At 43.1% G+C, this 24,382-nt stretch overlaps 3 protein-coding genes and 1 long non-coding RNA gene across 6 annotated transcripts in view; all 4 read right to left on the bottom strand.

Annotated features, from left to right (window-relative positions):
* Positions 1–3,407: 3,407 nt before the first annotated feature.
* LOC113021455 (deoxyribonuclease-1) lies at positions 3,408–11,680 on the bottom strand. Of its 2 annotated transcripts, none has more exons than XM_026166158.1 (9): positions 11,541–11,680; positions 6,383–6,521; positions 5,898–5,986; positions 5,721–5,822; positions 4,801–4,916; positions 4,504–4,616; positions 4,264–4,418; positions 4,095–4,188; positions 3,408–3,613 (listed from the first exon to the last, which is right to left on the bottom strand). In XM_026166158.1, exons 2-9 carry the CDS (start codon positions 6,518–6,520, stop codon positions 3,563–3,565), a joined length of 858 nt encoding a protein of 285 aa, XP_026021943.1. In that variant the 5' UTR covers position 6,521; positions 11,541–11,680; the 3' UTR covers positions 3,408–3,562. The 2 variants fall into 2 exon arrangements, with proteins under 2 accessions (XP_026021943.1, XP_026021944.1); XM_026166159.1 differs by having other exon boundaries at positions 5,721–5,801.
* A 2,380-nt stretch (positions 11,681–14,060) lies between these two features.
* LOC113021460 (zinc finger protein 239-like) lies at positions 14,061–17,039 on the bottom strand. 2 transcript variants are annotated; one of them, XM_026166170.1, is made up of 3 exons: positions 16,949–17,039; positions 15,870–15,947; positions 14,061–15,179 (listed from the first exon to the last, which is right to left on the bottom strand). In XM_026166170.1, exons 2-3 carry the CDS (start codon positions 15,885–15,887, stop codon positions 14,370–14,372), a joined length of 828 nt encoding a protein of 275 aa, XP_026021955.1. In that variant the 5' UTR covers positions 15,888–15,947; positions 16,949–17,039; the 3' UTR covers positions 14,061–14,369. The 2 variants fall into 2 exon arrangements, with proteins under 2 accessions (XP_026021955.1, XP_026021954.1); XM_026166169.1 differs by lacking the exon at positions 16,949–17,039 and adding an exon at positions 16,857–16,942.
* A 5,611-nt stretch (positions 17,040–22,650) lies between these two features.
* Positions 22,651–23,420, bottom strand: LOC113021464 (uncharacterized). The gene is made up of 2 exons (XR_003272299.1): positions 23,339–23,420; positions 22,651–22,856 (listed from the first exon to the last, which is right to left on the bottom strand). It is a non-coding gene; the product is annotated as an uncharacterized LOC113021464 (long non-coding RNA).
* Positions 23,421–23,478: 58 nt separating this feature from the next.
* LOC113019952 (deoxyribonuclease-1-like) overlaps positions 23,479–24,382 on the bottom strand; it is a 1,953-nt gene continuing 1,049 nt past the window's right edge. The window contains exons 2-4 of the mRNA XM_026163615.1: positions 24,045–24,179; positions 23,748–23,860; positions 23,479–23,662 (exon numbers count right to left, since the gene is read on the bottom strand). Coding sequence (XP_026019400.1) covers positions 23,504–23,662; positions 23,748–23,860; positions 24,045–24,179 — 407 coding nt within the window. The 3' untranslated portion in view covers positions 23,479–23,503. The remainder of the gene's footprint in view (positions 23,663–23,747; positions 23,861–24,044; positions 24,180–24,382) is intronic.

The raw sequence follows: 24,382 nt of genomic DNA, 5'->3' as shown, positions 1-24,382 counted from the left end.
TAAATATACTTTGGTAGAATTAAATAAATAAGTGTAGTGCAGGTCTATGATGATTTTTAGTGCTACTATCATCTAGTTCTGATTGTGGTTATGTCTTGGTTAAGTCCTCAGTAATCCTGCTTTTGAACTGTTGTAGTCCTGTTTTAATTCTGGATCAGTTCTGGGTCTGGTTGAATTGGGGTTCAGTCCCTGTGTCTTGATACAGCCCCGACTTTGTTCTGCCTTGCTGCTTAATTAAAAAACTAGTTTATGGTGTCCTGCATTTGTGATATATATATTTCCCTATATGAAGTCATTCTTTTTTGAACAAAACTCAAAACAGAGCCTATTAATCTTTCAGTCATTTCTACACCCCCCCCCCCCCCCCCTCAAAAAAAAAAAAAATCCCACATGCATACTACCCTTTAGGGCTAAGCCCCGGGTGTTTCAAATGTCTGGCTCCTCCTCTGCTCTGATGTCTCCTTCCTCAATGAGCTCAACAACTTTTATGCTCGTTTTGAGCGAGGGAACCCCACAACCAAAGCAGACCACCAACCTCTGACTCTCTCCCCCACCGATGTAGGAGCGGTGCTGAGCAGGATCAGTGTCCACAAGGCTGCAGGTCCTGATGGCATCCCCGGGCGTGTTCTCAGAGCGTGTTCTGGGGAGCTTGCAGGAGTGCTCACAGACATATTCAGTCTGTCCTTGGCCCACGCTGTGGTACCGGCCTGCTTCAAATCCACCTCCATCGTCCCGATACCCAAAAACTCCAACCCATCTTGCCTCAATGACTACCGCCCAGTAGCACTCACCCCCATCATCACTAAGTGCTTAGAGCAGCTGGTCCTAGCACACTTCAAATCCTGTCTCCCCCCACCCTGGACCCCCACCAATTCGCATACCGCCAGAACAGGAGCACAGAGGATGCAGTCTCCATCGCACTGCACTCTGTCCTCTCACACCTGGACAACAACAACACCTACGCCAGAATGCTGTTTATAGACTTCAGTTCAGCATTCAATACAATCCACCCCTCACAACTCATCAGGAAACTGACAGACCTGGGCATCAGTTCCCTCATCTGCAAATGGTTACTGGACTTCCTGACCAACCGCCCCCAACATGTCCGGCTGGATAACCGCTGCTCATCTACCATCACAATGAACACCGGTGTACCACAAGGCTGTGTGATGAGCCCTTTCCTCTACTCCCTCTTCACCCACGACTGCAGACCTGCTGATGGTTCCAACACCATCATTAAGTTTGCAGATGACATCACGGTGATTGGCCTCATCAGTGCTTTGAGCGCTCAGATGAGTAGAAACGCGCTACATAAGAACCAGTCCATTTACCATTTGGGTAATAAAATTGCAGGTAACATTTCCAAGGCAGGTAGGAAAAAAATGAGCTGCTATCAGTGTATGTTTGTTTTAAGGTGAGGTGCCACGAACCCGCATGTAGGGGAGATGTAACCTCGTACCTCAGAAGTGTCGATATGGGTGTATTTCCATCTGTACAGCAGTATTTAGTACATCCTGGTACTTGGCAGGATGTGCAGGAGGCAGAGAAAGAGCATAAGCTTTCAGCACCTGTTAGAAATGTCACTTTCCCACATAAGAAATAAAAGGTGCTCCACAATAGTGCTGCAATTGAATATATTTTGCAATGAATTGAAGCCCATGTCAGTATTCATAGAAGAAATTGTATATGAATGCACAGCTTCCTTACATGTGCATTTGTTTCATTTGCAGATCACGCCAGACAGCTCACAAAGTCCATGATGAGGAAGCCAACCATAGACAAGCTGGCGGCTAACAGAGAGGCTGATGTCAATAACTTTGTCAAGTTTCATCACCAAGGACTCTATTCAGAAGTCCCTGGGGATGTATCTGGAGATGCTTAAGAGAAGAAAGGCTTAGAGAGGGGAAACATGTTTGCACACTTTGTAGCACCAGCTACAGATGTGATCTGACATCAGGCAGTGAGCAGTCTACATGTTTGGGGGATAAAACCCAGCATTTACCCCTCAAGGTGTTAATAAAAACACTCGAGGTTAGGGTGTGACTTTTTGTTTTGGTTTGAAGAGCCGTACACTCGGGCAACCTGCCGAGCCTTCTCCATCACTCAGCATTACCTGCAGTATGCTTACACGAGCAAACTGCTAATTGTTGCAAAAGAGTCTCACATATGAAGGACTAAGCAAATCTGACCTTTAGTGCATCTAAATGTGGCAAAGCCTTTGTCATCTCTAACAAATGTTTGGTTTTTACTGTGAAATATCCAAATAAATGTCTGGATTCATACATTAAATGGATTAAAGCGTGTGGTTCTCATTCATTATCTCTGTAACTCAGACGTCTCTACATTCAAATGACAGCTGAGAATGTTAAAAATTCAGCGGACAACCAAATCAAAATGAATCTTGCATTCTTATAACAAGGAGCATTTTTCATTCTTTGTATGTTTGTGTTTTGGACAATTGAATCAATATACGACACTTCAAAAGGACCTGAGTGTCAGCGCAACACAATCGGCTAAACTTCAGGTGTGCAGTGTCTCCACACTTTTCACTGTCACGTCCTGTGTGTGACAGACATGAATGACCTCTGCTGTGGTGCTCCCTGTTTTCTTTGAGCACTACATTTACACATTTAAGAGTATTACCCTCAAATGTGTTTGGATTTGTCAGTGTGAGTCGTCTACTAAGCCTAAAGCTACAAGTCACTAATGTGACTCCTGGAAAAGTAAATGTTCTTTCATGTAAAGAGATGAAATCAGCACGTGTATTCACTTTAATATTACATCCTCGGGGGGGAGGCTAAGTATTTTGCAGCAGCTTGGTATTGAACTGCAAACCTTCCAATTAGTAGAACTGAACTACAGCAACCCCAACTCAACTGTTCAGCCAGGACAAGCAGTGCTTGTCTAGTCAGTTATACCAAAGCATAAGTGATGTGCTTCTACATCACTGCCATCTTGAGGCTGCAGTCAGCTATCGTCTCTCCAAGCACACTTCTCTTGGACGCTATTAGAAACTCTAGTGTCTCTATTTCCCAGGCGTCTTTAGCTTTTTGTATGCAGACAACCTGATTTTCCATTTCAGTGTTTAAAAATCACAGGTTAACATATGTGGTGAACACATTTCAGCTTTACAGGAGTAACTGAAGATGACTGATTGTATTACTCTACCGCTTTTTTTCAACATTTTTGGCTCAGTTTTGCAGGTTAGTGTTTTGCTGTGTGTTTGAGCTGTTTTGGGAAATTAATTAAAAAACTTTAAACTCTGAAGACATTTAAGCAGACAAAAGAAGTGAAATAAAATACACACGCGTTATTAAAGGTTTCCAAATCAACAAAGGGTCTCAGTAAATGTTCCAGACAAATGTGCTCCACTGCAACAAGAAGCCGAATTCTTTACAACACACAAGTTTTCAGTGAAATTCTTTTAGTGGCTTTATTGTGCATTTGCATTTCATGAAGCTGTGGCTGACAGTAGTCCCCAACTGAATGATCATTGTGCTGGCTGCAGATTGAGCACGATGTGTGGAAAGCTTGTGGAAGTCACGGTTCAAGCAACGTGAGCCTAACCGCTCAGCTTCACCTCCACGGGGAAGTGGTCGCTGACAGCCAACGCCTGAGAGACAGAGAAACCGTTCTTTTAGTGGCTCACAGTTTGTGCTGCAGACGGCTTCAGTTTCCACAGGTTTCTTTCCAGTGCTGAAAAACTCAACGTGCCTGCATGGTAATGCCATCACTACAGTATACACTGCATTATGATTTTGTTTGCATCTCTGTGGTCGTTACTACAGCCACTGCTTTACAAAGTTGCTCGATTTTCTGTAGCTCAAAGCTGATATTAAAAAAGCAAAAGTGCTTTAAAACTGCATGATTTCTGATGGGGCGACTGCTTTGCCCTTTGTGTAGAATGCCTCTCTTCTGATTGGAGCTCAGTAAACATTTTGCTGATGAGTCTATGGTCTCAGTTGCAGTGAATACAGCATTATGTTAACTTTTTATATTGACGTTTCCATTAGTGTCAGCGGGGAATGAGGCAGGTTGTGCTTTTTAGTTCAAATGAATTCTTACAGAGATAAGGATTGAAATTCATCTGTTACCAGATCTTGTTTGAGATTCAGGTCCGTCATGTAGTTATACACCTTCGCACTATCTTTCACCACTCCTCTCATCATGTCCGCAGTGACCACAATCCTGCAAACACAGAAAGATGATTAGAGTTTAGAGTTTGCGTGCACACATCAGAACGACCTGCCACAATCTGTCTACCTGTCGTAAGGGCAGACAGTTTGCGACACGGTAGTGTCGGCCGCATCAGTGATCAGCCAATGGAAAGTCTTGTCAGTGAAGATGCGGATCTGCTGCCAGTCAGACCCGGACACATAACTACAGCCTGCGTTGAAGTCACCCAGCAGCACGATGTCCTGCAGGGAGAGTAGTGTGAGTCGCATTTACCGAATGTGTGTTTTTCCACCAAATAAATGATTTTTACTTGTAGGCTGTAAATACATCATTGTTCCAGCGAGCGCGGACATCTGCCACCACGTCATAGAGAGCATTTAGCTCCCGAACAGCTGATTCTGGGGAGGTGTGCTGAGGGATCAGAGTAAAGTCTCTCACAGCTACAGAAGAGAAGGGAACGAAGGAGTGTTGACAGTGACGGAGGCGCTTACACCGCATGAGAATGATAAAGGACTAGTGACTAACATGTCCCAGGAACTACCACGCACAAATGTTTGAATGAGGATCCACATCATTATCAGTGTGATGCAGAAACAGCTGTATAACTCGAGCCACAGCACCTACCAGTGTGTTTGGAGGAGAACATTACGACAAACGGCTCCCTGCTAAAGGCATCTTGTCCAGTTTCCTCCGGGCCGTCGTCATAGGTGTAGCTTTTTGCCACCGATACCAGCGCCTCCCTGTGGAGAAAATCACCACCTTTTCATTTGCTGCCAGTGTGTACTTCATTTCTAAACATGTCCAGTTGCTTCTCGGGACAAATTTATTGTAGTTCTGCTTTTCCCCTTTTTTAAAATCACTTCTTCTGAATTCTGAGTGTGTATAAGATGTATGTTTATGCCAGAACAAAGACGGAGGATTTGCCGTTAAATTACTTCAAACATGCCTCAAACACTACAAACATGCTGGAAATATAAATTTTTAATCAAGTTGTTTTGAATGGTTATTTGAGAAACTTATGGGAGGTTCTTTAACCCTCTGAGGTCTAAGTGATGATGATCCAACACCAATCCTGACTTTAACCCCGGGCAACGTGAACAAGTCATTTTTATTTTTGTTAAATTATTTGGCTTTAAGAAACAAAGAAAACAATCAAACTATTCACATTCTGCCATGAAAAAGACTTTTTCCCTTTCTACAAAATACATATTTAGAGCAAGAACTAAAAATGCTTTTTACACGGCATCACTGCAACGAACCATGTGTTGTTGCAAACAGCCGCCCCTCCCTGAGCCTGACTCTGCCGGAGGTTTCTTCCTGTCAAAAGGGAGTTTTTCCTTCCCACTGTTGCCAAAGTGCTGCTCATAGGGGTCATTTGATTGTTGGGTTTTCTCTGTATGTGTTATTGTAGGGTCTACCTGACAGTATAAAGCGCCTTGAGGCGACTCTTGTTGTGATTTGGCGCTGTGTAAATAAAATTGAACTGAATAAATATCATTTCACTGTGTGTAGAGTAGAGACTTATTTTTTTCATCGTGGTGCACCTGTAAAGGAAGAGATATCGCTCTTTATAGGTGCTCGCACCGAGAGGCTCGCTGACGATGTATTTGTACTGAGGAGAATCTCTGGGGGGAAACAAACACACACTTTTATGTTTCCATACGTTTGCATTTCATGCTCAGTGTTACTCTGAATGTTCCATGTTCGGTGTGTGGACTCACTTGTTGACGTACTCCATGAGTTTTTGGGTTGCTGAGAGATCACTGTCTCTGACCTCTTGGATCAGAATGACGTCATAGCGTTGGACAATCTGCAAAACACACATAAAAAATGAAAATGAATCACCTGATTGTCCATCTTGCAACATCACGTTTGTTTATATTTTACCTTGCACGAAAAAATTCATGTGTTAAGCTTTAGATTGTAAAGGCAACGCTACAGCTGTTGCACATCCAGTTATTTCATTGATCATTCCTTAAGCATAGAGGTGGGAATATTCTGGGAATATTCAGGTTTACTTCTGCAACAGGCCAAATCATCCAAAGCATTTCTCAAAATTCAGTTCAAACTATTTCAAAACGCACACACAAGATAACACTTCTGGATTGGTTTTGAAAGCACTCTGACCCAAATTGCATTACAAATGGGTGGATGTAAACATTTTGTACAAACTGTCATATCTACCAAAGAGGGAAAAGTCCCAGACCTTGGTAATGATGTTCATCAGAGTGGTGTTGGAGGCTTTGGTGTCTCCGAAGGATTTGATGTTAAAGGCTCCCAGCAGCAGCGAGTTAGAGAGATGCAGCAAGGTCAGAAAAAGCCCCAAAGTGCCCACCAAATGCATCCTACACCAAACAGGTCACATGTTAAAAATGACTTAGAAATCACATGAAACACTGACGCTTACAAATGATTTCATATTTATTTTACACGTATGTAAGCTAATGACTTCCCAGGTTATCAGGTTAATAATTTTCAGGTTGTCAGAGATTTACAGTTAACAAACAGTCAGCCGAATAAACAACACTGAGACACTTGTGTAGGTTAACGTGCTGCACGGGTGAAAAGCTCAGAGCAAATCACCCCGAACTGCAGTATTCGTTTATTTTTATAGGTTACATCGTCAATATGCAAATATATTTCCTGTTACGCAGGTCCTGATGCTGTCTGTGTGTGTGTGTGTGTGTGTGTGTGTGTGTGTGTGTGTGTGTGTGTGTGTGTGTGTGTGTGTGTGTGTGTGTGTGTTTGTCACAAAGTATGTGTGTTGCAAGTCAATTTCTAAGAATAATATACTGCGAGTCAACTTCTGCAGATGTGTATTTCTGTACTGATCTCTTGTCAGTGTCACAGGGTCAGCTTCCTGTTTTAACAGAAAACTGTGTCTGGTGAAATATGTATAACATAACTTTTGAAGCATAAGCAAATAAAACAATAAAAACTCCCTGACATTCCCTCCTGTTGTTACCGTATTTCACCACTTCAATCATACTTTATTATCAGCCAACAATCACTTGCTTATAACCTTTTCAATTGTAGCATCATTCAGTATGTGTGAGTGTGTGTGTTCCTATACTAAATCTTCTTCGTCCGGTTCATCTTCTTGTGGCAGTCCAACATATGTGATCACTGTGGCCTGTACCATCTTGCCAATCATTGATCTGATACAGGGTAGAATGCATGTAGAGAACATGCAAAGCAATAAAAGAAGAACTCCTATCAAGACAAGTCCTTTGATCATGAGGGTCCTCCAGCTGCCGCTCAGCAGCCAGGTCAGCCAGTCCTCTGTGTTCATGACATAGTCTTGTTGCTGTGCATTGCTCAGTTGTCGTAACTTCTCCAGGGCGGTGGTCATGGTCAAGGAATTCACGCTATCTGGAATATGGGTGCAGCAAGTGGTGTTGAATAAGACACAGAGGCCCCCTCTCTCAGCGAGAATCATGTCCAGGGCGACTCTGTGTTGCATGACCACTGTTCTGATCGCGTCGATTTCCTCATTCTGAGCCTTGTTTTATCCATGTTGAGCTGTTCAGGAAAAGTCCAAATCGGTAGTCAAGAGTCTCGATCCTTAGCATGTTTTTTCCATTCCCGATCCATGGGAAAAGTGAGTGCAGGACTTTCTGTCCGGTGGTCCACAACTTGAACTCCGCTGGCACATCACTGCCCCAGATTGGATCATGAGGTTGCACGTCATCAGTGCTCCTCTTGCGTCTTGGTTGGTCCTTGTCTTTCCTGCGGCATCCGGAAAGTCTGGGAGCAGTTTTGGTTCATCCCCAGCTTTCTGTTGCTGTATGCGAAGGTGAAACACATTGGATGTTGTATTCCTGGTTCCCTCCTGACATTGAAAGATTTTCCCTTGTCTTTTTAACTCAAACTTGAAGGCAAAGATGTCTTCGGGGGAACATGTTCCGCTGGTGGCTTTGTAGAATATACATAGGGCTTCGGAAAGGCTGGGTGATTTTCCATATAGGGTGGCTTGCATTGCTGTTGTTGGGAGGTGTGAACAGACGTAGCAGCCAGTGTGGTTGTCTTCTGTATGTACTCGGTTGTAGACGTACCGGTACCAGGCATTGTTCAGCCAGGGGTGGTTGTGCTCTTTATCCATATCCTTTAGGTGTAAGTTGTTATATGACCATTTCTTCTGCAGGTGGTGCTGTGGGTCCTCGTCTTTCCAGGTGAGTATCAGTAGGCTCTCTAGGAGCGCAATGCCAGTCATTATGAGGACAAGGTTCTTCATGATGACCAGGCACACCCGGGCTCCAGGTGAGTAGACCACTGGCGAGAAGACAAAAGGGCGGGATATACCCAAACAGCCCTTTCCTCCACCAGGGAACACCTAGGAGTCGGGGGAACCGGCGTCTATGCTTGTGTTGTCACTCACTTTTTTGCAGTGGCTTTGGTGGATCCAAGATGGTCTTTCTGCTATTTTGCAGGCAGTCAGTGTGGTGGGCCTGATATTGGCCTTCCCACCTTGGTGAACTCCAATTTTTCCTCTGGAGCACTTTGATCAGGATCCAATCACCTGGGTGCAACCTGCAAGAAACTGGAGAGATATCGCTCGGCAGTTTATTGTTAGCACAATCTCTTTATTCTCAAATAATTTAGTCATCCACTCTGCTAGAGTGGTTTCTCTTATAGACTTATTAATAGGCTCACTAGTGAGAGGAAGCGGAAATTGCCTCCCGTGAACGATTTCAAAGGGTGTGAGCTTTTGCGAACCCTGGGTTAGTCGCATCCACATCTTCACCAGGCCCAAACACTCAGGCCATTGTCTGATCTTATCAGAGTAGGAATGCCGTAAGTAGGAATAAAATGGTTGCATAAACATTTTGCTACTGAGATTGCATCTGCTCTTTTTACTGGATAGATTTCTGGCCATTTTGAGAACACATCCACAATTACTAGAGCGTATTTTGATGCTTGACATTCGTTCAGTTTAATAAAATCCATGTGGATTGTGTGAAATGGGTGCGGTGGTGTTGGGGAAAAGCCTCTTTTAGGCCTGAGGTTCCCCTGTGCAATATGTTTCTGGCAAATCATGCATGTTCTGATAAACTCTTGTGCTGAAGCTTCAAAATTTTGAGTATAGAAGTGTTTGGGGAGGATATTCATCATTCCACCCCTTGACAAATGCGTTAAGCTATGTGTCACTAATGCTGCTGTCTTGTGTAGCAATTTTGGCAGTATTGGTTCGCCATTACAGGTCATTTTGTAGCCGTGCTCCACACTTTAACCACTTCTTTTGCTCTGCGATGGGTGCGGCTTTCTGTCCATCTTTAAGTACATCAAGTGGTATTAGATGTGAGGTTTCAGACATCAAAGTCTGTACAGGTTGCTGTGCTGCCCTCTTTGCTGCTCGGTCTGCAAAGTTATTGCCTTCAGTAATTTCTGAATTATCTTTTTTGGTGTGCAACGCATATTGACTGTCAGTGTGAATATTTATATATTTCTATTTCTCGACCTTTGCGCAGCATGCACGTATGATAGCCGCTAGTTCTGCACTCTGTGCTGAAAAAGAGGAAGTAAGAGCTTTCACTTCTAAAACAGTAGGCTGCAGTGTACTAAAAATGTCTGGTCGGGGTTTCATTTTTTCAGTTAGCTTCAGCATACAGCTGTGTTCGGCACCATCTACTTCCGCAGGAAGGAGAGTGCTTGTCACAGTCAGGCAAAGCTAAAACTGTGCTTGTTTGCAGGGCAAGTTTTAAGTCAATAAATGCTTTATCTGCCTCTGGTGTCCATTCTATTTCATCTTTCAGAGCTAAGTGTTTGCCATAGATCAGGTTTTGCAAAGGTTGGTCCAGCAGTGCATATTCAGGTATCCAACATCTGCAAAAGTTGCAGAGACCTAAATAACTCATCATTTGTTGTTTGGTGAGAGGCTTAGGAGCGTTTTGTACAGCTACTTTTCTGCTGTCTAACAGCTGTCTGCCTTGTCCTGTCAGTTTGTGGCCAAGGTACGTTACTTCTTGGCTCCACAAGTGCAATTTATGCTGTGAGACTTTATGGCCTTGCTTCGCTAGATGTTGCAAAACTGTCAGTGTGTTTGCTACGCAATTAGTCTGTGTGTAGCCTGTAATCAAAATATCATCAACGTATAGCAGGAGTTTACCTGGGGCAGGAAGCGTGCAAAATGACATGGATTTTCTTAGAGCTTCTGCATAAAGAGTGGGGCTATTCTGGAATCCCTGAGGCAACCTTGTATAGGTATACTTCTGGTTGCCAAAAGTGAATCCAAATAACTTTTGTGAGTCAAAGTGTAGTGGTATGGAAAAGAAAGCATTTGATAGGTCTGTTACAGAAAAGCACTGTTCTTTTGGTATTACTTGATTTAAAATGGTGTGTGGATTTGCCACCACAGGTGGGATTTGTTCTGTTATGTCATTCATTGATCTAAGGTCATGTACTAGTCAATATTTCCCCGTGTTTGCGTTTTTCACTGGGAAAATCGGAGTGTTACAGGTTGTTTCAGTTGTTTTTACTAAAATGCCTGCTTTTTCCATATCTGCAATTACTGGCCTGATCCCTGTTTTTGCTTCTGTGCTTAAGGGATATTGTGGTTTAATTGGCCTGTAAGTTGTGGTAGTTTTTACTACAACTGGATCTGCTAGATCTGACAACAGAGGGTTTGTGTTCAGAGCCTAGAAGTAATTGTTCTATGTTATACACGTCCATGTTTCCATTGCTCTTTGCTTCTTCTTCTTTGTGTTTTTTTGTTCATTACGTTTATACTCGAGGCATTCCTAGATACCCCCTAGTTTTTCAAAGAATTCACACATCTTACATATTTCAACTTTGAAGTTAAAGTTTTCTTATTTTTATCTGTCCTGTGCATTAAAAACCGATTTGCAGGCTGAAGTAAGGCCTTTCCTTTCACTCCATATTTCTCTGTCATAAAGTCCAGTTTAACATGGAGTTTAGTCCAAAACAAAGCGGCTCATGTTCCACCATCTGCTGAGAGCTCATGACATGAGAGTGAGAGACCAAACACCTGCTCCTCTGGATGTATTTTTGGCAGTTTATCTAACATGCTATTTAGCGCGTCGCTATTTGCAGCATGTTGCAAGGCTTGGTAAAATATTATCCTTTTAGGACAATATATTACTCTGTTGCCCTGGTTACACCGTCCTGGAGCTGTTGTGGAAGACCAAAGGTTGCCAAATATGGAAACAGAGAGCTGCATTTATACTGTGATGGTTTGCATGTGCTGCTGAAATGTGTTTGTAAACGCACAATTACTGCAGGAAAAATGCACAAAAGTTACTGTAATGCTGCTGTAGCCTGAAACATCCACTCTAAACAAGAAACTGGCTCACAGTATTGCACCGAATACAGCTCAGATGTTTTTGTAGCGAGTGAGAGGTCCATACCTGCTCCTGTATGTCTGCACGGTGGAGACGCCTGAACTCGTGAATCTTCTGAAAGCTCCTGAAAAGCTTCTGAGCAGAATGGCGACCAGTGTCTCTTTTGAGGTTTTTATCTACCTGCAGGCGCATGTGACTGCAGGGTGCTGGGGAGGAGTACAGAGAAAAGGTGTGTTGTGGATGGGGTACAGATTTCAGGCTTTCAGGTTCTCACATCCCAAGATTGCAGTGCAACAAGGATAACGTTGCAACCTCAAATTCTTTTCTGCTCGTCATACAATAAAAACACTTCAGCATTGTTTTAACTTGCTGTTGTCCTGTTTGGCATTTGTGTGAAGTTCTGTCACACTTCACAAATGAACTCAGAATGAGTGTCGCAGTGTTGGGATGACCTTAAACTTTGGCAAAATCCTTACGGAAACTGAAGAAATTCCTTCAAGCAGTTTGAAAGATGCCTTGTTCATGAGAGCAGGGACAGACAAAACATAATATCTACTCTAGGTCTGCTCCAGCAGAGACACGTAACAGTCATTAACAATAACAACAGTAATATTGCTACAGCCTTGTTAAACTATCATCTGTCCCAGTGTTATATCTTGAAATCAGACCTTCAAAAACCTTCCGATAGGCTGATACAACACAAGTATGCCACCGTCTCCACCTTATTGGTCAGAAAGTTTTTCTTCCCAGTTGTAGCTGAACAAACAGAACCCATTCACTTACAATGCATTCAAGCTTGACAACACAATAATACACTTTAGTGAAGTTTCATAAAAGTGCTCATACTTACAGCATGTTACAGTTGTCATGTTACTGATGAGGGTTAAGCTCTATGTTTTTAACATTGTAATCAGATCTGCCAGGTCGGTGCTTAGACATATACCGGTGTCCACTACACCCAGCCTCCTGACTCTTTCTTTACTGCCAGCTGTCGAGAATCTGATGCCTCAGCAAATACTGAATAAATTTCGGTGCCACCGCTGCTGTCCACATTCATGCTCCCGTCAGGGTAAACCATAGTTTCCCAAACTTTCCATGTATTTTAAACTTGAGAATCCAAGTGAAGCCAAGATGTTTGCTGACTATTAGTCTTGTTTATGAAGTAGACAAACGAATTTTGTGTAGAAAGGATGAGGGCTCAGTGTGCGCGTGAGGAAAGCTTGCACGAGAGGAAATCTCCACTGGGACATGGAAAACTACCACATACTGACCTAAAGAGCAACGAGTACAGAGGGAGAAACAGCAGGAAGTGCAGCTTAACCACAGATTTGTAGCCACTCTTGCAGTTTAAACCAAAGACCAACAGAGAGTTGCACTAGGGCCAAAGTAGCAGGATCATTTTCTGTATTTGACTTTTGGTTATATGCACATGTGACCTGTTGGGGGGTGCAGATGTGCAGTATCTGCACCTTATATTTATATTTTATTTTATATTATATTTTTCTCTAACATCCATAAACATGCACACTCTGGTAAAACTAATTAAAGTTAAATACTTCTTTGTAAGATGTTTAATAAAGAATGATAAAATGGAAAAGTGCCATGTGTGTAGCTAAAAATAAGCCCCAGAGCGAACGGCAAGGCTGCAATCTGGGAACCGGCGGGGCGGTCACCGCTGGGATGTGCTTATCAGAGTGTGGAAAGTTGTGGACTTTAAAGTGTTGAACTTTGATGGATAACCAGTTGTGTCTCAGATCAAACGTGCAGAATAAAATCTTTGCCATAACTGTTGGCATGAGAGTGATGCTCATTATCCCTTTTGGCAACATTTTGAATAGCACCATCTGGTCAAGCAAGGCCATGTGACACACTGAGCTCGTGATACTGGTTTTGGGCGGCAGTGATACGGACACTACTGGACTGAAACTGGTTTGAGAGTCTGCTAAAACGACAGCATGTAAGGACACAATGACTGTATTTTAGTAAGTGTTTACCTGTTTTACTAAATGTACTTAAGAACTGCTGAGACCGTTTATAAACCTGTGTTTAAATTTCAAGACAAGAATGACGCATTTGCATTTCTGTATTAATAGTTGGAACCGAGGAGGAAATATGAATATGAATGCAGCTGCATCGTTTTTTGCATTCATGATGTCGTTTTATTCAAATCAGTTTGTGTTAAATGCCCCAGACAACAAATCTGTTGTCGGTTTAATTTCAGAAAGGATGGCGCCACATCATGTGATCATTACAGCATATGTACAGATCTAAATGCATTTCATGTCCTATTATAGTTTTATTCACTTCAGATTAGCATCAAAGTTGTAGCCGCGTCTTTGCCCATTATGAGCCATAAAGTTGGACACTGTTGGAGACTGTTCTGCTGGTGATAAATGAAACGAGACGATCGTTTAAAAGGATTTTATTTTGAAATCTAACACCCATGTAGAGCTAACATTGTAATAACATTGTAATAACATTGTAATAACATTGTAATAACATTGTAATAACATTGTAATAACATTGTAATAACATTGTAATAACATTGTAATAACATTGTAATAACATTGTAATAACATTGTAATAACATTTTTACAGTTTGTGTAAACCCAACAGAAACCATGTTGTCCCAAAACGCTGCGTTTGTGTCCCATATGTAACACCGTGTATTATCCAACTTATTTCACATGGTTTAACTTGAACTTTAAAAACTACAATAACGTTTTGCTGTATTACCAGTAACAAATCTTTTATATACACATTAGCTTGTTTAAAAAAACTGACTGAATTACCTCTAAACTGGTTCTAGGCTTTGTCACACTGGTTATTGTCCATGGTCAGTAAGTGTAGGGTTGACTTAAGCTCGAGTTTGTGTAAACTGAACTGCTGCACCGATCACGTATCAGCGTCTGTTGGCGTGTTTCTGGGGTCGCTGGCTGGAGATTTTCCCAGAAAGGTCACATGCGGCGCCAGCTTGTGTGTCGCCAAGCTCGACTTCAAAGCAAAAGCCCTCCCACACTGGTCACACTTGTGTGCTTTAACTCCACTGTGGACCAGTTTGTGTCTCTTTAAGTTGCTCTGATGATTAAAAGCCTTTCCGCACTCCTCACATGTGTGGGGTTTTTCTCCGCTGTGGACCATCTCATGGATTTTTAAGTAGCTCATCTGAGCAAAAGCCTTCCCACACTGGCTACATGCGTATGGTTTGACTCCTCTGTGCAGGCGCTGATGAGTTCTCAAGTTGCCCATCAAACTAAATGTCTTTCCGCACTCCTCACATGTGTGGGGTTTTTCTCCGCTGTGGACCATCTCATGGATTTTTAAGTATCTCATCTGAGTAAAAGCCTTCTCACACTGGCTACATGCGTATGGTTTGACTCCTCTGTGCAGGTGCTGATGAGTTCTCAAGTTGCCCATCAAACTAAATGTCTTTCCACACTGGTGGCACATGTGTGGTTTGACGCCGCTGTGGCTGAGGTGATGTGTTTTTAAGTTGCTTTTCCGAGTAAAAGTCTTTCCACACTGGTCACAACTGAAGGGCTTTTCCCCACTGTGGATGCGCTGGTGTCTTCTGAGGTGAGACGGGGCATGAAACTTCTTGTTACACTGATCACACCTGTAGTGCTCAAGTAAGTTTGCACTTGAGTGAGCATCTTCAGCCAACTGAGAGCACTGAGGTGTTGGGCTCTCTTTGGCGTCTTGTTCCTACAGCAACAAAGACACAGGCAGGGAGTCAGAAGCTTAATAAGTGTTTGAGTTAAATCTTGTTTTGTCGTGCCGGCCTCTCTGCTTCGATAAGAAACATGTTTGTTGGATGATGCCCATAATAGTAACCTGTTGTGCTGTAAATTGTTTGGATGCGTTTTGGAAAAGAAAGACTGTATTATTGCATAAAATACATTTAAACAAGTGCATCGCTGATTGCATCTTGTGGACATCGGTTCTACCAGCTGATTGCCCTGCTCAGTCTTTACGCCCGACCCAACGAGGGACAATCAAATGCAGAGGGGACAGTGCGACTTCACCCGTGCACTTGCACCTCTTGCACACAGTCCTCATTTACAAAGTGGAAATAAGGAAAGGTCTAAGAGGTTGAAGCCTTCGTCTTTCCATTTACTATTTTCTTTTCTTAACATGCATTTTGTTTCTCATGTTCTGGAAAACTGTAAATAATTACTAAAGGCTGGTAGTTAACAATAATCATAATGATATAATGACAATAAATGTTGATCATTCATGAAAGTTGTACTGATAGACTTTTCACGTTTCCTAAAAGCAGCTCGGCCTTGGTTTGCACGGCACTTCCAGATGTGTTTATAAACTACGAACAATTTCACGTATAAAAGTCTGTAAAATGTTCGGACTCATGATTTATAAAAACGATGTTTTTCTCACCGTGTGTGAAGAAAACATTTTCTTCTTTCCAAGATGGCCGACTACGTTCCTCCGTCAGACTGCTCGACCCACCAACACCTGCCAGGAAAGAGCTTTATTAGGCTCCGGAGCCGAAATGCACATTAAAGTCACTTTACATCCAGATGACTTAGACCATCCTAAGATAATAAACTTTTAGCCTGGTCTAGATTAAACTGAGCTGATGGCAAGACGGAGGATCAGAGGACTTGAAGCTTTAAATAATCCCTCAAGGAGACAGGTCTAACCTTTCCTTTGAAATATCTCTGAGGTAGCATGGACAACATACACGTGCAGATGAGAAATGACACCCTGATTCAATCATTCCCTCTCTGTAAACACTTTAACTGGGAAGCCAAGCTAAAGGTTAAATGATCAGCGGCTGTAGGTTTAGCTGTGCTCGTATGCCCGGACAATACAAATATATAAATAAAGAACTGCACACAAACACAATTACACTACTTGATCTGTTACAATCGAGCGACATTACTTGTCAGCATCTGGAATCATGGAACTCTTTGGTCACGGTGAAGGAACAGTGTGCAGGGCTGTTTTTAAAATGAGGTTTTTCACCAAGCATCCTGATGGGCTCTTCCCAAGAGTTAGTGGACAGATAGTTGGAGGTCATGTTCCCAACAAGCAGCAACTGGTGCCGAGGATGAAAGGAACCATGAATGTGCTCAAAGCTAGATTGCGAAACCGCGATATCAGAAACACATCCTGCATGTGCTGAACTTGCTTTCTAGCAAAGCACCCTGGTTTGCAGTGTCCCAGGTGTAGGCCAGCACTGAGGATTGTTCTCCAGTCACTGTACACACAGTTTAAGGGAGGACAGCAGTTCCTACTTTGAAGGTAAACCTTAAATGATCAGCAGCCATGAGTTTAGTTGTGCTCGTACAAGTTATTGTCTCCAGTGTCTCTGCGGGTCCCTAACACTCCCTCACAAACACACCTGAGCTGGGAACATACCTGAGGGAGAGCAGCAGATGACAGCATGCAGGAGACAACAAACTAATCTAAACATATAAAACAACTCCAACCAACATCAGCTTGGTGGTTACCTTTGGAGGAGCCCAGCCCATGAGCTGTGCTGTGATGACTTATGGTGAACAGGTGTGCCAACAACTAAGAGCCGAGACAGAGCCTCTTAAAGCTGTAGGACAAAAAACAGCACGTCCAGAGCACCTGAAGGCCAGAAGGTGGCAGCAGCAAACGGGTGTCAGGTACAATCTTCAGCTTCCATAGTATCTACAGATCATACACTCCTCCCTTTGCTCAGTGTTTTCACCTTCAGCACATAAAGGTGAACTTCAACCACACCAACAGACTGGAATATGTTCACCCACACAGACCTGGACCAGTACGCCTCATCTGTACTGGATTACATCTCCAAAACCACAGACAGTGTCACCACCTGACAGTGGGCAGGGATAGCTCAGTAGGTAGAGTGGTGGCACCATGATCGGAAGGTCGGTGGTTCGACTCCACTGAACGGCTACCCTGAGGTACCCCTGAGCAAGGTACCGTCCCTACACACTGCTCCCCGGGCGCTGCATTGGTGGCTGCCCACTGCTTCACTGGGTGAATGGGTTAAATGCAGAGGAACTATATCCCTACGGGGACTAACATGCACACTTTACTTTACACCCAGAAACGGATCACCATGTACCCCAACCAGAAGCCTTGGATGAACTGGGATGTTCGTCTCCTCCTGAAGGCCCGCAACACCGCCTTTAGGTCAGGAGATGCACACGCCTACAGCACAGCCAGGGCTAATCTAAAGAAGGGCATCAAAAAAGCCAAACACCATTACAAAAAGAAGGTAGAAGAACACTTCTCCAACTCCAACCCCCGACGCATGTGGCAAGGACTCCAGACCATCACAGACTACAGGACCACCAAACCCTCCCCCGCATCCTCTGATGTCTCCTTCCTCAACGAGCTCAACAACTTTTATGCTTGTTTTGAGCGAGGGAACCCCACAACCACAACCGAAGCAGACGTGACGCCAGACCACCACCCACTGACTCTCTCCCCCACCGATGTAGGAGCGGTGCTGAGCAGGATCAATGTCCACAAGGCTGCAGGTCCTGATGGCATCCCCGGTCGTGTTCTCAGAGCGTGTTCTGGGGAGCTTGCAGGAGTGCTGACAGACATATTCAATCTGTCCTTGGCCCACGCTGTGGTACCGGCCTGCTTCAAATCCACCTCCATTGTCCCGTTACAGAAAAACTCCAACCCATCTTGCCTCAATGACTACCGCCCAGTAGCACTCACCCCCATCATCACTGAGTGCTTAGAGCAGCTGGTCCTAGCACACTTCAAATCCTGTCTCCCCCCCCACCCTGGACCCCCACCAATTCGCATACCGCCAGAACAGGAGCACAGAGGATGCAGTCTCCATCGCACTGCACTCTGTCCTCTCACACCTGGACAATGTTACGAGTTCAAATATTGGGGATGGAGACAAGAGGAAAAACCACAATAACAACACTGGTCCGGCCGGGTTGAGTCAAACGATGATTTTAATGATCACACGCGTGGGAGATGGACACCGTACGCAGACAGCATCAGATCTCAAAATGGTGGAGCATTGATCAAACTCTTATAGCCTCTGGTGTCTCCACCTTATCATAAAAAGCCTAAACATTCACATGCTTTCTCTCACACAGCGCCTAAGCTACGACCTTGGCTCCCTGTTTATCTGCTCCTGCTGAGATGGGGCAGAAAACTCCAGCATGTTCTGTTCTCTTCTAATCAGACAAATAAGGCGATGACTTTCTGCGAACAGTATTTCTTATAACTCAGCAGTATAATGCATCATAAAACAATATCATTCATCCACAATAAATCAGCAGTCTAATGTAATGCAAACTAATGCAAGAGTTATCACCTTCTTCTAATTCAGGAGAATAATGCAAACTAAAACTACATAATAATTCACAATCTTTAATTAGGGGTCTAACATGGCATAAAATAATATTATAATCTCACAACAACAACAACACCTAACCCAGAATGCTGTTTATAGACTTCAGTGCAGCGTTCAATACAATCCACCCCTCACAACTCATCAGGACACTGACAGACCTGGGCATCAGTTCCCTCATCTGCAAATGGTTACTGGACTTCCTGACCAACCGCCCCCAACATGTCCGGCTGGATAACCGCTGCTCATCTACCATCACAATGAACACCGGTGTACCACAAGGCTGTGTGATGAGCCCTTTCCTCTACTCCCTCTTCACCCACGACTGCAGACCTGCTGATGGTTCCAACACCATCATTAAGTTTGCAGATGACATCACGGTGATTGGCCTCATCAGTGCTTTGAGCGCTCAGATGAGTAGAAACGCGCTACATAAGACCCAGTCCATTTACCATTTGGGTAATAAAATTGCAGGTAACATTTCCAAGGCAGGTAGGAAAAAAATGAGCTGCTATCAGTGTATGTTTGTTTTAAGGTGAGGTGGCACGAACCCGCATGTAGGGAGATGTAACCTCGTACCTCAGAAGTGTCGATATGGGTGTATTTCCATCTGTACAGCAGTATTTAGTACATCCTGGTACTTGGCAGGATGTGCAGGAGGCAGAGAAAGAGCATAAGCTTTCAGCACCTGTTAGAAATGTCACTTTCCCACATAAGAAATAAAAGGTGCTCCACAATAGTGCTGCAATTGAATATATTTTGCAATGAATTGAAGCCCATGTCAGTATTCATAGAAGAAATTGTATATGAATGCACAGCTTCCTTACATGTGCATTTGTTTCATTTGCAGATCACGCCAGACAGCTCACAAAGTCCATGATGAGGAAGCCAACCATAGACAAGCTGGCGGCTAACAGAGAGGTTGATGTCAATAACTTTGTCAAGTTCATCACCAAGGACTCTATTCAGAAGTCCCTGGGGATGTATCTGGAGATGCTTAAGAGAAGAAAGGCTTAGAGAGGGGAAACATGTTTGCACACTTTGTAGCACCAGCTACAGATGTGATCTGACATCAGGCAGTGAGCAGTCTACATGTTTGGGGGATAAAACCCAGCATTTACCCCTCAAGGTGTTAATAAAAACACTCGAGGTTAGGGTGTGACTTTTTGTTTTGGTTTGAAGAGCCGTACACTCGGGCAACCTGCCGAGCCTTCTCCATCACTCAGCATTACCTGCAGTATGCTTACGCGAGCAAACTGCTAATTGTTGCAAAAGAGTCTCACATATGAAGGACTAACAGCAAATCTGACCTTTAGTGCATCTAAATGTGGCAAAGCCTTTGTCATCTCTAACAAATGTTTGGTTTTTACTGTGAAATATCCAAATAAATGTCTGGATTCATACATTAAATGGATTAAAGCGTGTGGTTCTCATTCATTATCTCTGTAACTCAGACGTCTCTACATTCAAATGACAGCTGAGAATGTTAAAAATTCAGCGGACAACCAAATCAAAATGAATCTTGCATTCTTATAACAAGGAGCATTTTTCATTCTTTGTATGTTTGTGTTTTGGACAATTGAATCAATATACGACACTTCAAAAGGACCTGAGTGTCAGCGCAACACAATCGGCTAAACTTCAGGTGTGCAGTGTCTCCACACTTTTCACTGTCACGTCCTGTGTGTGACAGACATGAATGACCTCTGCTGTGGTGCTCCCTGTTTTCTTTGAGCACTACATTTACACATTTAAGAGTATTACCCTCAAATGTGTTTGGATTTGTCAATGTGTGAGTCGTCTACTAAGCCTAAAGCTACAAGTCACTAATGTCACTAATGTGACTCCTGGAAAAGTAAATGTTCTTTCATGTAAAGAGATGAAATCAGCACGTGTATTCACTTTAATATTACATCCTCGGGGGGGAGGCTAAGTATTTTGCAGCAGCTTGGTATTGAACTGCAAACCTTCCAATTAGTAGAACTGAACTACAGCAACCCCAACTCAACTGTTCAGCCAGGACAAGCAGTGCTTGTCTAGTCAGTTATACCAAAGCATAAGTGATGTGCTTCTACATCACTGCCATCTTGAGGCTGCAGTCAGCTATCGTCTCTCCAAGCACACTTCTCTTGGACGCTATTAGAAACTCTAGTGTCTCTATTTCCCAGGCGTCTTTAGCTTTTTGTATGCAGACAACCTGATTTTCCATTTCAGTGTTTAAAAATCACAGGTTAACATATGTGGTGAACACATTTCAGCTTTACAGGAGTAACTGAAGATGACTGAAAATAATCTTTAATGAATACATTGTTTCTTCTTTTGTGTAGGGGAGACCGGGGATAGTTGTAACGTGGGTCAGTTGTAACACTTCCAGTTTCTCCAATCAGGGCTAAGTTTCAAATGATGTGACTCATCCTGTGCATGCCCAACTCAGTTCTGCTATCACATGTGAAAAATCAGCACATTTTGTCAAACACAGACAATTTAACACGAAAAAAAGTCATTTGTATGCCAAAAAGTAAGTTTTTCTACTTTATTTCAATTTCTAATAGCATTATCTGCTTTGCAGTTAAACTCATCAAGCTTAAATTGTGTTATTTGTATGTCTATGGGGATATATTCTGTGTAGGTCTTTAGTGCTAATGTTTTAGCCGTTGGCTGTAATGTTAGCTAGTTCATGGCTATAGGAGTCTGGGTCAGTTGTAACAGCAACAGTCGGGGTCAGTTGTAACAATAATGCAGATGTTACAACTTACCACACTATTACTTTAACTTATATTAAACAAGTTGGGGCAACGACATCAGCAGAGAGAGGTTCACTGGTCGCTTTTGTGTATGCGGTTAATGCCATTGGCAACACAATTCCTCCACTGTTTGTGTTCCCACACATACATTATGCTGACCACTGTGTCAGAGATGGACCAGTAGGAAGTACTGGTAGTGGAAATAAATCAGGATGGGTGCACGAAACCCAAAAGTAATGGAATTGCGATGCTGGTGCACAGCTACATTTTTTCAGCTTCATTGTTATGTTCAAAGTTGGTGCAAAAGTTGTAGGTTATAATGCCCAAACTCAAGGAAGACCAACCAAAGTTAATGAAATATTCAGTTGCAGAAAATTCCATAATTTGGAATTTAAGCTAGATTTCTGCATTCTGTCTCACACACACACACACACACACACACACACACACACACACACACACACACACACACACACACACACACACACACACACAGCTACATAAATGGCTCTAAGTGCATTCATGTGTTGAATAAACAAAGATTACATGTTAATGTTTTGTTAGTACTCTTATTTCATTGTGTTACATTTCACCCCAGGATATGTTACAACTAACCCAGACTATGGGGTTAATTGTAACATTTCACTCTTCGTGTTTGAGGCCATACCATGCAATGGGTAATTGTGCTGCAGAGAAAGTAGCTGCACTATTTAATAGCAGAGACATGTAAATACTTTGCATTACATTTTGAATCCACTACCTTAAAAGAGCTCCAATTTACAGACAGAAATCTCAAAGATGTGACAACTATCCCCGGTCTCCCCTACAGATGTATTACTCTACCGCTCTTTTATGTTTTTTCAACATTTTTGGCTCAGTTTTGCAGGTTAGTGTTTTGCTGTGTGTCTGAGCTGTTTTGGGAAATTAATTAAAAAACTTTAAACTCTGAAGACATTTAAGCAGACAAAAGAAGTGAAATAAAATACACACGCGTTATTAAAGGTTTCCAAATCAACAAAGGGTCTCAGTAAATGTTCCAGACAAATGTGCTCCACTGCAACAAGAAGCCGAATTCTTTACAACACACAAGTTTTCAGTGAAATTCTTTTAGTGGCTTTATTGTGCATTTGCATTTCATGAAGCTGTGGCTGACAGTAGTCCCCAACTGAATGATCATTGTGCTGGCTGCAGATTGAGCACGATGTGTGGAAAGCTTGTGGAAGTCACGGTTCAAGCAACGTGAGCCTAACCGCTCAGCTTCACCTCCACGGGGAAGTGGTCGCTGACAGCCAACGCCTGAGAGACAGAGAAACCGTTCTTTTTAGTGGCTCACAGTTTGTGCTGCAGACGGCTTCAGTTTCCACAGGTTTCTTTCCAGTGCTGAAAAACTCAACGTGCCTGCATGGTAATGCCATCACTACAGTATACACTGCATTATGATTTTGTTTGCATCTCTGTGGTCGTTACTACAGCCACTGCTTTACCAAAGTTGCTCGATTTTCGTAGCTCAAAGCTGATATTAAAAAAGCAAAAGTGCTTTAAAAACTGCATGATTTCTGATGGGGCGACTGCTTTGCCCTTGTGTAGAATGCCTCTCTTCTGATTGGAGCTCATAAACATTTTGCTGATGAGTCTATGGTCTCAGTTTGCAGTGAATACAGCATTATGTTAACTTTTTATATTGACGTTTCCATTAGTGTCAGCGGGGAATGAGGCAGGTTGTGCTTTTTAGTTCAAATGAATTCTTACAGAGATAAGGATTGAAATTCATCTGTTACCAGATCTTGTTTGAGATTCAGGTCCGTCATGTAGTTATACACCTTCGCACTATCTTTCACCACTCCTCTCATCATGTCCGCAGTGACCAACAATCCTGCAACACAGAAAGATGATTAGAGTTTAGAGTTTGCGTGCACACATCAGAACGACCTGCCACAATCTGTCTACCTGTCGTAAGGGCAGACAGTTTGCGACACGGTAGTGTCGGCCGCATCAGTGATCAGCCAATGGAAAGTCTTGTCAGTGAAGATGCGGATCTGCTGCCAGTCAGACCCGGACACATAACTACAGCCTGCGTTGAAGTCACCCAGCAGCACGATGTCCTGCAGGGAGAGTAGTGTGAGTCGCATTTACCGAATGTGTGTTTTTCCACCAAATAAATGATTTTTACTTGTAGGCTGTAAATACATCATTGTTCCAGCGAGCGCGGACATCTGCCACCACGTCATAGAGAGCATTTAGCTCCCGAACAGCTGATTCTGGGGAGGTGTGCTGAGGGATCAGAGTAAAGTCTCTCACAGCTACAGAAGAGAAGGGAACGAAGGAGTGTTGACAGTGACGGAGGCGCTTACACCGCATGAGAATGATAAAGGACTAGTGACTAACATGTCCCAGGAACTACCACGCACAAATGTTTGAATGAGGATCCACATCATTATCAGTGTGATGCAGAAACAGCTGTATAACTCGAGCCACAGCACCTACCAGTGTGTTTGGAGGAGAACATTACGACAAACGGCTCCCTGCTAAAGGCGTCTTGTCCAGTTTCCTCCGGGCCGTCGTCATAGGTGTAGCTTTTTGCCACCGATACCAGCGCCTCCCTGTGGAGAAAATCACCACCTTTTCATTTGCTGCCAGTGTGTACTTCATTTCTAAACATGTCCAGTTGCTTCTCGGGACAAATTTATTGTAGTTCTGCTTTTCCCCTTTTTTTAAATCACTTCTTCTGAATTCTGAGTGTGTATAAGATGTATGTTTATGCCAGAACAAAGACGGAGGATTTGCCGTTAAATTACTTCAAACATGCCTCAAACACTACAAAC

This window comes from Astatotilapia calliptera, chromosome 4, assembly GCF_900246225.1.
Source record: "Astatotilapia calliptera chromosome 4, fAstCal1.2, whole genome shotgun sequence".
In the NCBI taxonomy this organism is placed as follows: Eukaryota; Metazoa; Chordata; class Actinopteri; order Cichliformes; family Cichlidae; genus Astatotilapia; species Astatotilapia calliptera.
Note: the sequence above shows the minus strand (reverse complement) of the source record. Positions and strands in the feature narration are given on the sequence as shown.

Excerpts from the sequence above, each read along its gene's own strand:
- LOC113021455 (XM_026166158.1), bottom strand. The coding sequence starts at position 6,520 with ATGCATTTGGTGGGCACTTTGGGGCTTTTTCTGACCTTGCTGCATCTC. Across the intron at positions 5,823-5,897 it reads CTCATGGAGTACGTCAACAA|TGTGTGTTTGTTTCCCCCCA; the intron begins GTGAGTCCACAC and ends GAAACATAAAAG. Across the intron at positions 3,614-4,094 it reads TGAATCTCAAACAAGATCTG|GCGTTGGCTGTCAGCGACCA; the intron begins GTAACAGATGAA and ends TCTGTCTCTCAG.